The following is a 12,504-nucleotide window of genomic DNA, read 5'->3' as shown; positions in this document are numbered from 1 at the left end:
TGTTGAGGTCCATGTAGTTAGTTGAATGGGAAAAGTGAGTACCATAAATCCAGATTACAAAACTCCTTTGTAAATAGTGTAATGTCCTGAAAAACACCTAATAAACAGCTTTTAGACTCCAGTCCTCTGGCTTTAAAATTCCCTGGGTTCCCCTAGTAGCACAATATATGCCCTCCCCCCCCCCCAACAAAAAATCCCTCTCATAGCTTCAAGGATAATGCAAAACCTCTATGGAGTTCAGTGACTTCAAATACCTTCTCTGGTGTATTCTCCCCTGGAGTGTTAGCAGGTAAGCCTTTGGCTTCTAGACTGCTTAGGACTCCTGAGCCATGCAAGATGACAAACTCAATTCTGGCTTACTAGGGAACGTGTGTGATTGGCTATGTAAGGTGCGGAGAAGTGTGTCTGTCCCTCCCCAACACCTTGGTATCCTAAAGCTTTGAGGCAGCTGTGCTGTCACCTATAGTTGCTGTCCCCCGGCAGCCTAAGACATCCTCTGCAGAGCATACAACTCAAGCTGTGCAGATACAGATCCCGCCTGTGTTGAGGCTTGTGAGCAGCTGGCCTGGGAGTTGTCTGTTCTCTCCGAGTACCTAGTTTTCGCCAAGTGACCCCCAGCTGTGGCGTCTAGACGGCTACTCGTCCAAACTTGGCCCAGAGATGCAGCTCCGGCTCCAGACGGGGCCATCTCGGGATCAGGAGCGCCGAGGTTTCCATCTGGCTACAGAGAAATCTTCGGGGAGGTAGCTCGCGGTGGGCGGTCTTCCCATGTGGCCCAAGGTTCCTGTGAGCAGCGCCACGTGTGGCACAAAAAAACTCGAAAACCTTCCGGAAGCGCCTTGCAGCGAGCCTTCGTGATTTCTCCTCCCAGCAGAACCCGGGTGCTGTGACGTCATCAGCGGGCGCCGTGACGTCGTCAGCCCGCGGCCGGGGCAGGCGAGGGCGCCATGCTGAGCCGGCTGCAGGAGCTGCGCAAGGAGGAGGAGACGCTGCTGCGTCTGAAAGCGGCGCTGCACGACCAGCTGAACCGGCTCAAGGTGACATCACGGCCCCCACCCGGCCCTCGGTTCCGCCGCGCTCAGACTCCCCGCGCGAGCCCCTGCAGTCTGCCTAGCCCAGTCGCGACCCAGGCCCGGCGCCCACACGCAGAGAAAGTGCAAGCCCCCCGAGCGCGCTGACAACTCCCTGACACCCCAATCCTCCTCCCCCGAGCGCAGCTCCCTGACACCCCAGTCCTCCTCCCCCCAGCGCCGACAGCTCCCTGACACCCCAATCCTCCCCCGACAGCTCTCTGACCCCCGTTCCGCCTTCCCCGAGCGCCGAGAGCTCCCTCGCCCCCATTCCTCCTCCTCCAAGCGCCGAGGGCTTCCTCGCCCCCATTCCTCCTCCCCCTAGCGCCGACAGCTCCCTGACACCCCATCCCTGACAGATTTTGGTACTGTAAAGCCGGGGACTTGGGGCTGGAAGCCATAGCACAGCGGGTAGGGCCTTTGTTTGGCTTGCATGCGGCCGACCCGGGTTCGATTCCCAGCATCCCATATGGTCCCCCGAGCACCGCCAGGAGAAAATCCTGAGTGCATGAGCCAGGAGTAACCCCCTGTGCATCGCCGGGTGTGACCCAAAAGGCAAAAAAAAAAAGCCGGGGCCTTCCGTTGTGTAGACAGCAGCGCCCCAGAGATGCATTTGCTGCCAAGTTGGATATCGTTACCTTTCTTTCGGGGCGTGGAGGGTGTGGCGGCGGTGCTCAGGGCTTACTCCTGGAGGCATCACAAATGGTAGGACTCGGGGGACCATATGGGGTGTCGGGCATCAATCCCTGGTCTGTCCCATGAAGAATAAGCCCCTTTTCCCCACTGTATTCTTCTCTTTTACTCCTCTCTCTCTCTCTCTCTCTCTCTCTCTCTCTCTCTCTCTCTCTCTCTGTTACTGACTCCATGGCCATAGTGAGACGTGGAACTTCATGCCCAGCAGGGCTTTTTCCTGGGCAGGTGCCCGTTGTGTACCTTTAGCGCTGCTCAGCACCCTTCGTCGGCATCATTATGTTGACATGAAATGAGAGCAATGAAAAACTCGCCTCATCATCGTTAAAGCTTCCTTTAACTGGGACATGGAAACAAGCATTATTCTCAGTTGAGTCTGCCCCCCCCCCCCCCCCCCCCCCCGCCCCGGTGCCCCTAAACTCATGTTCAGGAGTCCTTGGGTCTCCTACTGTTCTTAGCCAACAGGCCTGGTGGTTCAGTGTAAGGACCCAGGCCATGCAGCTCCAGGATTACCCAGGATATCAAGGATGGCTGTGCTGGGTGATACTCAGGGCACCTCCTAGTTCTGGTGTAGTGAGTATTGCCTCTCAGCCCACTCTCAGGACACTTAATGCCCACGTTTCCTTGTATTCTTAGAGCACTGATGCGTTTTGAAACCGACTTCAAAGCTTACATTTATGTTCCGGGGAACGGTTCCAATTACTCTACTCCCTACCTTCACTTCCTATCTCTTTCTTGACCACACCTCACCCCACTTGTGCCTGGGGAGCGTGCACTGGGCCTGCAGACATGCACTCCACCTTTTGAGCTCTCTGCAGCTCTGCCTTACACGGGGAGCCACGCTGTAGCCTTTGAGGAACCAGCAGGTGACACTGCTGCGCTGTCTGCAGGCTCCCAGATCTGGGAGTGGAATCCATGACATCACTGCACTCCAGAAAACCCCCAAGGAAAGGGACTGGAGATTGCTTTGCTCTTTTCCTTAAAAGGGGCAGGAAGTGTAAGTGCACTCTCCTTCTTCCCTAGAGCTGCAGAGATTTACTGGCTTCACTTCCTGCAGTTGTGCCAGCCATTTACTTACTGCATCTTAGAGAATTTAATTGCCCGAGTCAAGTTCTGAACTCTTCTCTTCTAGGTTGAAGAAATGGCATTGCAGGCAATGATCAATTCAAGCAGAGGGGCCGGGGTGCTGCCCTCACAGCCTGCACCCGATCCAGCACAGGATGTAAGTGTGTGCCCAGGGAAGAAGGCACAGGCCTCTTGCCTGTGGGCTGCATGGAGACCAGAGTGTTCTTGTAAATCACATTTGCAAACCCAAGGGACTCTGCAGAGTGCTAAGATTGTTCTAGTTTTCAGGTTTTCAAACTTATTTGGCCTACCACCGTTTTGTTTTTGCTTTTTGTTTTTTTCCTTCAGGAAAAAGTTTACTTATTGCCCCACCCCCAACACCCAAAATCTGCAAAAACAACAACCAATGGGCCAGAGCAGTAGTAGAGTGGCAGGGAGTTTTCCTTGCATGTGGCCGACCCTGTTGTCTCCGGCACCCAGACACTGCCAGGAGTGAGCCCTGAGCACCACTGGATGTGGCCCAAAAACCAAAAGAACAAAGTATTCCTTGATGGTACCTGAGGCCACTGTATACCGCCCCCACCACCAAATTGCCCAGAACCCTGGTGGTGGTAATGGCCCACTAAAACAGTTCTGATTGAAAGATGGGTAAATCTTTAAAACTGAATTGTTAAATCAGTAACTCCTTTTCTGTATTACTGTTGTTTTGGTTTTTGGTGCACGCCTGGCAGTGTTCCAGGCTGGTTCTACGCTCAAGGCTCACTCCTAGTTGGCTTGGGGGAATCTAACCCAGGTCAGCTCATCCACGGCAAGTAAGTGTGCTCCCCACTGGACTATATTTCTGGCCCCAGCTATGTTATTGACTTGGACCTGCTGCCTAAGCCCCAATGGACTCACTAGGCACGGCTGTTCTCTTGCCTTCATTTGCCATTAACCACTGGTCACCCGTCTCCTTTGCTCCAGTGAATCCAGGGCAAGTGGAATGGTGGGATCTTCCACTCTGGAATAGGTGTGGGATCAGAAACTAGCTTTCTGCTCCAACACATGGGCTAGGAAACGGGATGGGATGGGACAGGGCAGAGCCCTTGTTTGTATCAGACCCATGGAGCCTCGTCGGCTGGGGACCCAGGAGGCCCCCTGACCATTGAGGTAACCCTGGTGGTCCCCAGCACTGTAGACCCTGTCGGGATCCCTTTCACTGAACTGCAGTCCAGTGGGTGGAGAATAATTGGGAATGGTCCCCGTACCTCCTGGGCACTCACCCCCGGAAAATCGCGAACTCAGCTTCCAGTGATATCCGTCATACGCTGGGGAGTTAGAATCATGTTCATTCTAGATAGGCCATGTTTGTGCACTTGAGTCATTTCAAACCAGAGGAGAGTTACGCATCTGAGCAGCATGGCGCTTTTGTCAGAGCCGTGTTTGAGGAGCCTGAGCTCTTAAGAGCACAGCGGGAAGAGCACTGGCCTTGCATGGAGCTGACCCAGGCCCAATCCCTGGCATCCCATATAATCCCCTGAACACAGAGCCAGGAGTAAGCTCTGAGCATTGCTGGTGTGGCTCAACACAAAACCCAGCCAGCCGCAGCCCAGCACAGCTCAGATTATATTTGCCCATCTTGGCATTGGGGGTGAGGAGCTTGGATAGAATTGGGAAGCACAGGCCAGTGATCGTACTTGGTAAAGCCTGGGCATGAACATGCATTTGAGATCGAACTTGATGGCATTTTTTAAGAGTTCGCTGTTTGGGGGACTGGATAGTACAGCAGCTTGCCATCAGTCAACCCAAGGAAATCACGTGATTTCCTGAGCCCCCACCAGGAGTGATGCCAGAGCATCATGGCCCCCCCAAAAACAGAATTGGAGGGGACACACACTCAGCAATGCTCAGGGTTTACACCTGGTTCTGCACTCAGGAGTTACTCCTGGCAGGGCTTGGGGACCATATGGGTTGCCAGGGATTGAACCCAGGCCAGCCACGTGCAAGGCAAGTGTCTTCACTCACTTTATTATTGCTCCATTGCAAGGTCTTGCTGCTCTGAAGCCATCCCTTCCCTGCTAACCCACCCTGTCCTTGACTAACGCAGATGCTGGTGCACGTGGACAATGAAGCATCCATCAACCAGACAGCACTGGAGCTGAGCACAAGGTGCCACGGGCCAGAAGAGGAAGAGGAGGTGGAGGAAGAATCAGATTCCTGAAGGGGAAGACTCAGGGCTGGTTCATCTGGGGTCTTAAGGATCCAGAACTTTCTCTTTACGAATTCTCTCACCATGGGCCCGATGACCTACAGAAGGAAGCAAGAACTTCAAGAGTGGAAAGTTGTGAAAGTGGGTCCACTAACTCAGGTTCTGGGGTGCTTTCGCAAAAATCACAGACCAAGAAAAGCGACAGTGGTTGGGCACTGGGTGGAGTGGGCGGGGCTGCACCTGACTCGGTGATTATGATGGAACAGAAATCGTCTCTGAGATGCCCTGGGCATTTACAAGCAGCTTTCGCGGCCAGTAGTGTTGCCTATAAGAAAACCCTCTCCGGGCTGCTGTCTGCATGCCACCAAGTCCCAGGGGCACAGAGCAAGACCACAGCTAGGAGAGAAAGGTGGAGGGTGCAGGGTCACTTAAGCATGTGTTGAGCCACAGGCAGCACTGCCCACTGTGGACCGCCTGTGGCTACCTGCAGGTGGAGGGGCAGTAAAATACGCCAAGAACAAGAAGGCGGTTCAGGATCACAGCCACCAGGAGGGTGCTGGCTTCGTGGCAGCTGCCCAAGAATCACCTTTGGGGGAACATACAGCAGGATGGGCTCAAGCCCACACCTGGGCTTAGGGAGGAAATTTGCCATGAAAATGCAAAACCAGCTTGGTGATTGGGTTTAAACAGGAATGACAAGTTTCAGACTTGCTTATTAAACTAATGGTGGTTGGAGTTGAACTTCATTTCTTTGTTTTTGGGTCACACCCAGCAATGCTCAGGGCTTACTCCTGGCTCTGCACTCAGGGATCACTCCTGGTGGGGCTCATGGAACTATATGGGGTGCCAGGGATTGAACCCAGGTGGCTACATGCCTTCCTTGCTGTGCTCTGGCACCAGCCCTGAAACTCATTTCTAGGTACTACCCCTTTCCTGCTGCTGAGCTGAAGAGTTGCTGATCTGTATCAGCATCTTGTGAAGTTACTTGAGATACTCAAACTGGAAAAAAGCAGAAGTCTAGACAAATATGTTTCTTGGAAAATGTCATATAAAAGGTAGTTTTATAGTGAAAAATATCAAGGACACATGGGGGGGCATCTAATTGAAAATATGAACACGGAGTTTTAAAACTGGATGTGGCCAGGAGATGGCTCACTGGACTGACGTAGTCCACTCACAGTTTGCGATTCCTGAGCACCATGGGTTTCCAGCTCTTACTTGTCACCAGTCACTTGCCTTTCCTCACTACCTCCCTCACCTGCACAACTATGCGCTTCCCAACTGGCATTTTCCTAAGAGGCGGTGAGATGCTGAGACACAGGAATCCAACCATCAGGGCTGGGGCGATAGTGCAGTGGGGGGAGGTTCTGGTTTTGAACACAGTCAAACAGACTGAGCCCTAGCACACACCCGTGGGTGACTTCCCTGCCACCACACAGATGGTGGGGCCAGCAGTTGGGACTGCTCATCTGCGGGGAGGTATGATTAAGCCTAAGTGGAACAGCAGGGAGCCCTCCCTGCCCCTAGAGCAGGGCACAATGGGGTGCACCTTTCTGGGCAGCGTGTGCAAGGCAGGCGTCCCAGCCCACCCCCACCACGTTTTTGCCTTAGAAAGAGGAACAGAGGGGAGCTGTGCACAGGAGGGGGGTGGCTGGGAGATGAGGGTGTTGAGGAGCGTCAACTCTCAGGAAGTCCCATCGTGAGACCAGTCAACTCCATGGCAGGGTCTGGCTGACTTGCTGGATTTGTGCATTGAAGACTGAGTGACAACCACAACACTACACATTGCTCTCATCCGTTTTAAAAGCATATTTATTTGAATAGGAGATTCGATTTGTTAAACATCTGGATTAAGACGGTTTGAGGATTTCATACAATTCTTAGGCACTGTACACACTGCTGTTTACAAGAGCATCAGGACTTGGCTTTGGGGGAAGCAGAAATCTCACACACGTTAATGCCTTGGTAACATTCAAACTCCATTTCAGAAACGGTAACCGGAGCTAGGGACATATGCCACTAAAGACCCCACACAGTGTATTTCAAAATAAATATAGAAATGCAACCAGAAGACAGACTGGCAGTGGTAGCGAGGGGCTCTGCCGAGGATCTGATGGGTACTGCGGAATTGTACAACCCAAAGCAAGAAAATAGTCATAATAAAGGTACGTGACAAACACATTCCGATGCTCAATTCTGAGTAGCAGCAAAGCATGCGGTACATGCACTGCCTGTGGAGTCTCCCAAGGGAAGCTGGCAGGGATAAAGTACCACCAATTCGCAAGGAATCCTGGAAATACCGGAACTGAGCCAATCATGGGAGAAAGGGGCGACAGCACAGGGCCAGCAGGAGTGGCCCCGCAGTCACCAGCCCCAGTCAGCACTGAGTGTGTGTCTTCGCCCCAGCATGTAGCCATCAACCCAGGGAGTGAATGACAGGAGTAAGAATACAGACAGGCAGAGTTGAAAGGGTACAGCTAGAATTTTGGCACATGCTGTGTTCTTCATCCTTTGTCACGGGTGAAACGCACGTCTGCACAGGGACAGGCATGGGAAGAAGGCCTATGGTGACCCGGCCACGGCGCCAGGAAGGTCCCAGGGGCTTAGACGCCAGCCGTGTGGGTCGGTGTGCTGGGCTGGTTAAGGCCGATGGTGGAGCACAGCCAACCTGCAAAGTCCACTTCCTCCGCATCGGACCTCTTGATGAAAGCGTGGACCTGTGTGTGAGGAGACAGAGATGGGGGTGAGGTTTAAAACAGCACCAGTGGGGCTGGAGCCAAGCACGGGGGAGGGCATTTGCCGTGCACATGGCCCGCCCAAGTTCTATCCCTGGCTATTCAGTACGGTGCCTCTAAACCCGCTAGGAGTGATCCCCGGGCACAGCCAGAAGTAAGCTCTGAGCACTGTCAGGCGTGGCCCAGAAACCAGAGATAATAAAAAGCATCAAGGAGGAGAATTCCAGAGTTTCATTCTGGAGCTTGTGCTGCCTTTGAAATGAGCTCCTGGGGGTTCAGTGGGCTTGGGGGGGGGGGGTGGTGGGGGAGGAAGGGCGGAGGGGGGCCAGGCTAATAATACAGACACGGACCCTCCAGCCCCCACCCCGTGAAGCTCTGGGCAACTTGCCCACTCCCCTGAGCTGATCCCCAGTCTGAAATGGAGTGGGGTGGAAGCTGTGCTCATGGGGGGTGACTGGTGACCGGAGGCCAGCTCCCCACTACTTCCTATGCCATCCGGCGAGGACAGCTCTCGGCAGTGTGCTTGGAAGGGGAGCAAGGCCACAACCCAAACCCAGCCATGCAGAGGGGTGGCCCCCTCCCAGCTCTCCCCCAAATCAAAAGGACAGAGACTGAAGCTCTATAGCCCGCGCGCCCCAGACTCGGGGGAAACCAGGTGGGGAGAGGGAAAAGCAGTGGGTGTAGCAGAGAGAGAGAGAGAGAGAGAGAGAGAGCAGAAAATGGGATTTGAGGACTCGGAAGGGACTTACCATGAGCTGCTTAAGATCCGCCCTCTCTGCAGGGTTTTTTATTAAGCTTAAAGGAAGAGAGAGATGATCTGTTGATGTGCCACCCTAGTCTGTACCCTCCAGGCTCTGAGGAGGGTGACTAAGGGGCACTATCGGCCTCCTTCCCCCACTCCCCAGGGTTGCTGCAGGGATCAGGGCAGCCGCCCCCCCCCCCCCCTCGGGCTCTGGGAGAAAGCGGTGGAGGGGACAGGGAGGGATGGGGCAGGTGTGTCCGGGGATAGGGGTAGGGGCTGACCCAGGTTGCTCCCCGGGAACAGAACCACTCACCATTTATTCACGAAGTCCTGGAACTCCAGACTGAAGACCCCACTGGGCAGTTTGGGGGGAGGCTGCAAAGATGGGCGGAGTGGTGAGGTGATGGGCGGAGTGGTGAGGTGCTGGGCTCAGTCTCCCCCGGCCCCGGATCCCGTCAGTGAAAGGGGAGGCCAGCATCCAGCCTCATCACCCTGGTCCCACTGGAGCCCTGTCTGCACACCCATCTGTGGGCTGAATGAGCCTCAGTTTACCCCTCTCCACAGGAGGAAATCTGGACCTACTGTTCTCTGAGGCACTCAGTCTCATGTTCCATTTGCAAACCCTGGTGTGTGGCGTTAGGGGTTTGGGGGTCTGTACTCCAGTCACAGGGGCCAGGCCCCACGACACAAGGCATGACAGCATCAGGCTTGTGCCCGCCCCTGACACTCCCCAGGGTGACACCCACAGTCCAGCAGAGCCCTTTCTGGAAGGCCTGAGAGGAATGAGCAGGGAATGAGCCTCCTCTGGGGGAAGGGAGAGGCCTGCTTCTGACCCCACTCAGAACAGCCACTGGAGCAGGGAATGTGCCAGGGTGGGGACCAGGCGTTGCCGCCAGAGGCAGGGAGCCCTCCCAAGGCAACCCAGTCATGGTGCAGTCTGGCCTCCTGGGCCCAGGGCTGGGAGGAGGAGGGGTGCTAAGCCTGAGTGTAGCTCCCCGCAGGGCGGCTCCATGGGCTGGAGATGGCAGCTGTGTGCCCAGGAGAGCCCTGTCTGATCCCGGCACCCAGGAGCGATGCTGAGTATCATGCTGGGAGCTGCCCCAGCACTGCGGTGTGCTCAGCCCATCGAGCCCCACGGGGCCTGGGTATGATGCTGCTTGGACTCTGAGGGTCCTCAGGGCACAGAGAACCATGCTGGGAGCATCGAGCCAGCGTGTGCCATAGACGAGGCTTCTTGGCCACGGGCTCATGATTTCCTTCTCTCCCACAGGTACCCGAGCTCCCTGCCCACCCCACATTGGCTCCCTTGCTCCTCTCGTGTGCTGCCTTACAGTCCATGCAAAGGAGTCCGCACAGTACCTACCTCATTGACTATGTAATCCAACAACTCAAAGATCGCCATGGGTGGCCGGCTGTCCATTCCGTAGGCTACAGGTGTCAGCAAAAGGACAAAGAAAACAACCTGTCACTTGTTAAGATGTGGCTAGAGGCTGGGCTTGGACCCTGGGGACCAAACAAGGTGACTGATGACAAACAAATGCAGAAGGGATCGTCACAGGCCACGGGTAGCCTTCTGGGCAGCTGCATCTGGGCTTTGTGGGCCAATGAGCCGGCCACTAACCTAGCTTGAGTTCTGCAGAGTAGAGGTGAACAATAGTTACACCCGCCCTGCCGACAGAGGGAAGAACAGATAAGATAGTAACTGCGGAACAGAAACATGAAGTTTCAACACCCAACTCGAGTTTCTTCTTAGGTTAGGCTAACCCCAGGTCCACCTGTTATGGGGCGAGTCTCAGACATCACAGCTAGAACAAGGCCCACAAGTTGTCCCCAAGGGCGGCTCCTCCCCAGGGTTGGGGCCCAGCTCCCCGGTGCCACAGGAAGATCCTGACGTGAGAAGAGGGGCCAGGACACGTGTCTAGAGAACCAAGTTTGCACCCTTCTCCATGCTCTAGGTCTCACCCGCCAGCCTGAGTTAGCCCTGGCCAGCTTGTGTGGCCTAGTCCAGGTCTCGCACTGCGTCGCCCTTTCCTGAATAAAGGTGACACAGTGCAACACCCAACTGCTATGGTTGGGGACATGGGGCAGGGTGGGGGGTGCCTGGCCATGATGCCCAGGCTTATTTCCACATGGCCCCGGGGGCAGGGTGACCCTGGCAGCACTGTGCTAGGGGCCTCAGTGTTATAGCTAAAGCATGTGACCTTGGCAACACCACGACCAAATGCAGAACCCTATAGCCGCAGGGTGAAACCTTGGGTGGCATCACAGCCAGCAACCGGGCAGCCTCAGGCAAGCCTACAGCATGGCATGTGTGAACCATACCAGGGCACCACAGCTGGCCACAGCAGGCAGCCTTGGGCAAGTCCACAGTGCCAGGGTACCACAGATGGCCAAAGTAGCACAGAGATGGTGAAAATGAAAATAACCCGTTCACTGGGGCTGGAGCGACAGCACAGCGGGTAGGGAGTTTGCCCTGCATGTGGCCAACCCGGGATCGATTCCCAGCATCCCTGAGCACTTCCAGGAGTAATTCCTGAGTGCATCGCCAGGTGCGGACCCCCCCCCCCCCCCCCCGCCAAAAAAAAAGAAAGAAAAGAAAGAATATAATCCATTCAATCAGGTCAGATGGGGCTTTTAAAATCAGTCTAAAGGGCGACTGGACAGAAGAAAGGGTATTTGCCTTGCATGTGGCTGACCCGGGTTTGTTCCCTGGCATCTCACTGGGTCCCCTGAGCACTGAGTAATTCCTGAGTGCAGAGCCAGCAGTCAGCCCTGAGCACTGCCAGATGTGACCTAAAAACAATTACATACCATTGGCTTGAGGGAGGACTGGAGCACATACATGGTTTCCCAAGCACATGGAGGGGGTCCCTGCTCCCACTGACTCGTACCATGCTGCACCACCAGCCCACAGGGTTGGATCAAGTGCCCTTGGAAGAGTCTGAGCATGTCTCGGGAGATGCCCCCATAAAAAAATTAGATGATGTTAATAAGATCCTCAGAGATCAAGATAAATTCGTGACCTGCAGGGGGTGGAAATGGGAGTGACTGTCCATGAAAATACCTTCTTCTGGGGGTGACGGGATGTCTAGGGATCACGCAGTGATGCAGGCTGCACACTGCCCAGGAGAGGCGATCACTGACACGCACAGTTTCAAGCCTGTCTTTTATGGGACTCACTTCACTTTAAAAAAAATCTACCCAAAACAAAATGCCAGGCATTTAGAAAGTTTAAGATGTGTCTTAAGGGGCCAGAGAGAAAGCCTGTGGGCAGAGGCGTATGCTTCTCACGCAGGAGCCCCGAGTTGACTCCCTGGCACCACAGGGTCTCCTGGGAAGGAGAGACGCCAAGCTAAGAGCCAGGGGAGCCCCCATGCACCTCAGCGTGGCGCCACACCACCATGCACGTCCAATGCTGAGGGCAGCATCAGGGACACAGAGGGAGTGGCCAGTGATGACAGTCCCCAAGCACCTCCTCTGCATGGGATCACCCACCCCGCCCAGAAACCCCAACGGTAAATGACGGCCACTCACAGCTGAGAGGCCTCCCGGGGGTCCGTGGCCTGGGTGGGGTCTCGGCAGCGTCGCCCTCCATGGAGCACCCAAACATCAGCTCCAGCTCCTTGGCGTCGGGAGGGGGGATGGGGTACCTGCCCACAGCCATCTCGACCAGGGACAGCCCCATACTCCAGATGTCCGACTGCACCGAGTAATGTGTGCCCTGGAGCCGCTCTGGCTGCAGAGAAAGAGACATGCTGTGGTCACCTCGAGCTTCGGGGACTCCATGGTGGGGCCAAGCGCACGCACGCATGTGAGGAGCTGGGGCTTTGACATGCTAAGGATGCCAGTTGGTGCACATAAGAGGCGCTCTGCGTGCTGAACAGTGCACTCTGCCCCTTCCTCTGCCTGCTCACACCATCTCAGGCCTCCTGCCGGCCCCACATCCTGTGTTCCCCAAAACCTCGCTGCTGTGTGCTCCGGGGAGGAGGGGGGTTCGCCCCAAAAGCTCTGGCC

The 12,504-nt window shown here is 55.2% G+C and overlaps 2 protein-coding genes across 3 annotated transcripts in view; one reads left to right on the top strand and one right to left on the bottom strand.

Moving 5' to 3' along the window:
* The first annotated feature begins 928 nt into the window (after nt 1-928).
* Nucleotides 929-5,692, top strand: SNAPC5 (small nuclear RNA activating complex polypeptide 5). Its single transcript, XM_056127828.1, has 3 exons — nt 929-1,037; nt 2,893-2,982; nt 4,912-5,692. The coding sequence occupies exons 1-3, from the start codon at nt 948-950 to the stop codon at nt 5,023-5,025; spliced, it is 294 nt and encodes a 97-aa protein (XP_055983803.1). The 5' UTR covers nt 929-947; the 3' UTR covers nt 5,026-5,692.
* Nucleotides 5,693-6,807: 1,115 nt separating this feature from the next.
* Nucleotides 6,808-12,504, bottom strand: part of MAP2K1 (mitogen-activated protein kinase kinase 1) — an 82,021-nt gene continuing 76,324 nt past the window's right edge. For both annotated transcript variants that reach the window (XM_056126815.1, XM_056126816.1), the window contains 5 exons: nt 12,025-12,226; nt 9,854-9,918; nt 8,804-8,865; nt 8,498-8,543; nt 6,808-7,730 (listed from right to left, as the gene is read on the bottom strand). In XM_056126815.1, coding sequence (XP_055982790.1) covers nt 7,617-7,730; nt 8,498-8,543; nt 8,804-8,865; nt 9,854-9,918; nt 12,025-12,226 — 489 coding nt within the window. In that variant the 3' untranslated portion in view covers nt 6,808-7,616. The remainder of the gene's footprint in view (nt 7,731-8,497; nt 8,544-8,803; nt 8,866-9,853; nt 9,919-12,024; nt 12,227-12,504) is intronic.

Source organism: Sorex fumeus, unplaced genomic scaffold, assembly GCF_029834395.1.
Source record: "Sorex fumeus unplaced genomic scaffold, SorFum_2.1 ptg000063l, whole genome shotgun sequence".
NCBI lineage: Eukaryota > Metazoa > Chordata > Mammalia > Eulipotyphla > Soricidae > Sorex > Sorex fumeus.
This window is presented reverse-complemented; position numbering and strand designations above follow the sequence as displayed.

Bases quoted from the DNA above. Each gene is read 5' to 3' on its own strand.
- SNAPC5 (XM_056127828.1), top strand. From the start codon at position 948: ATGCTGAGCCGGCTGCAGGAGCTGCGCAAGGAGGAGGAGACGCTGCTG. The intron at 1,038-2,892 runs GTGACATCACGG...CTTCTCTTCTAG, and splicing joins ACCAGCTGAACCGGCTCAAG to GTTGAAGAAATGGCATTGCA. The intron at 2,983-4,911 runs GTAAGTGTGTGC...TGACTAACGCAG, and splicing joins CACCCGATCCAGCACAGGAT to ATGCTGGTGCACGTGGACAA.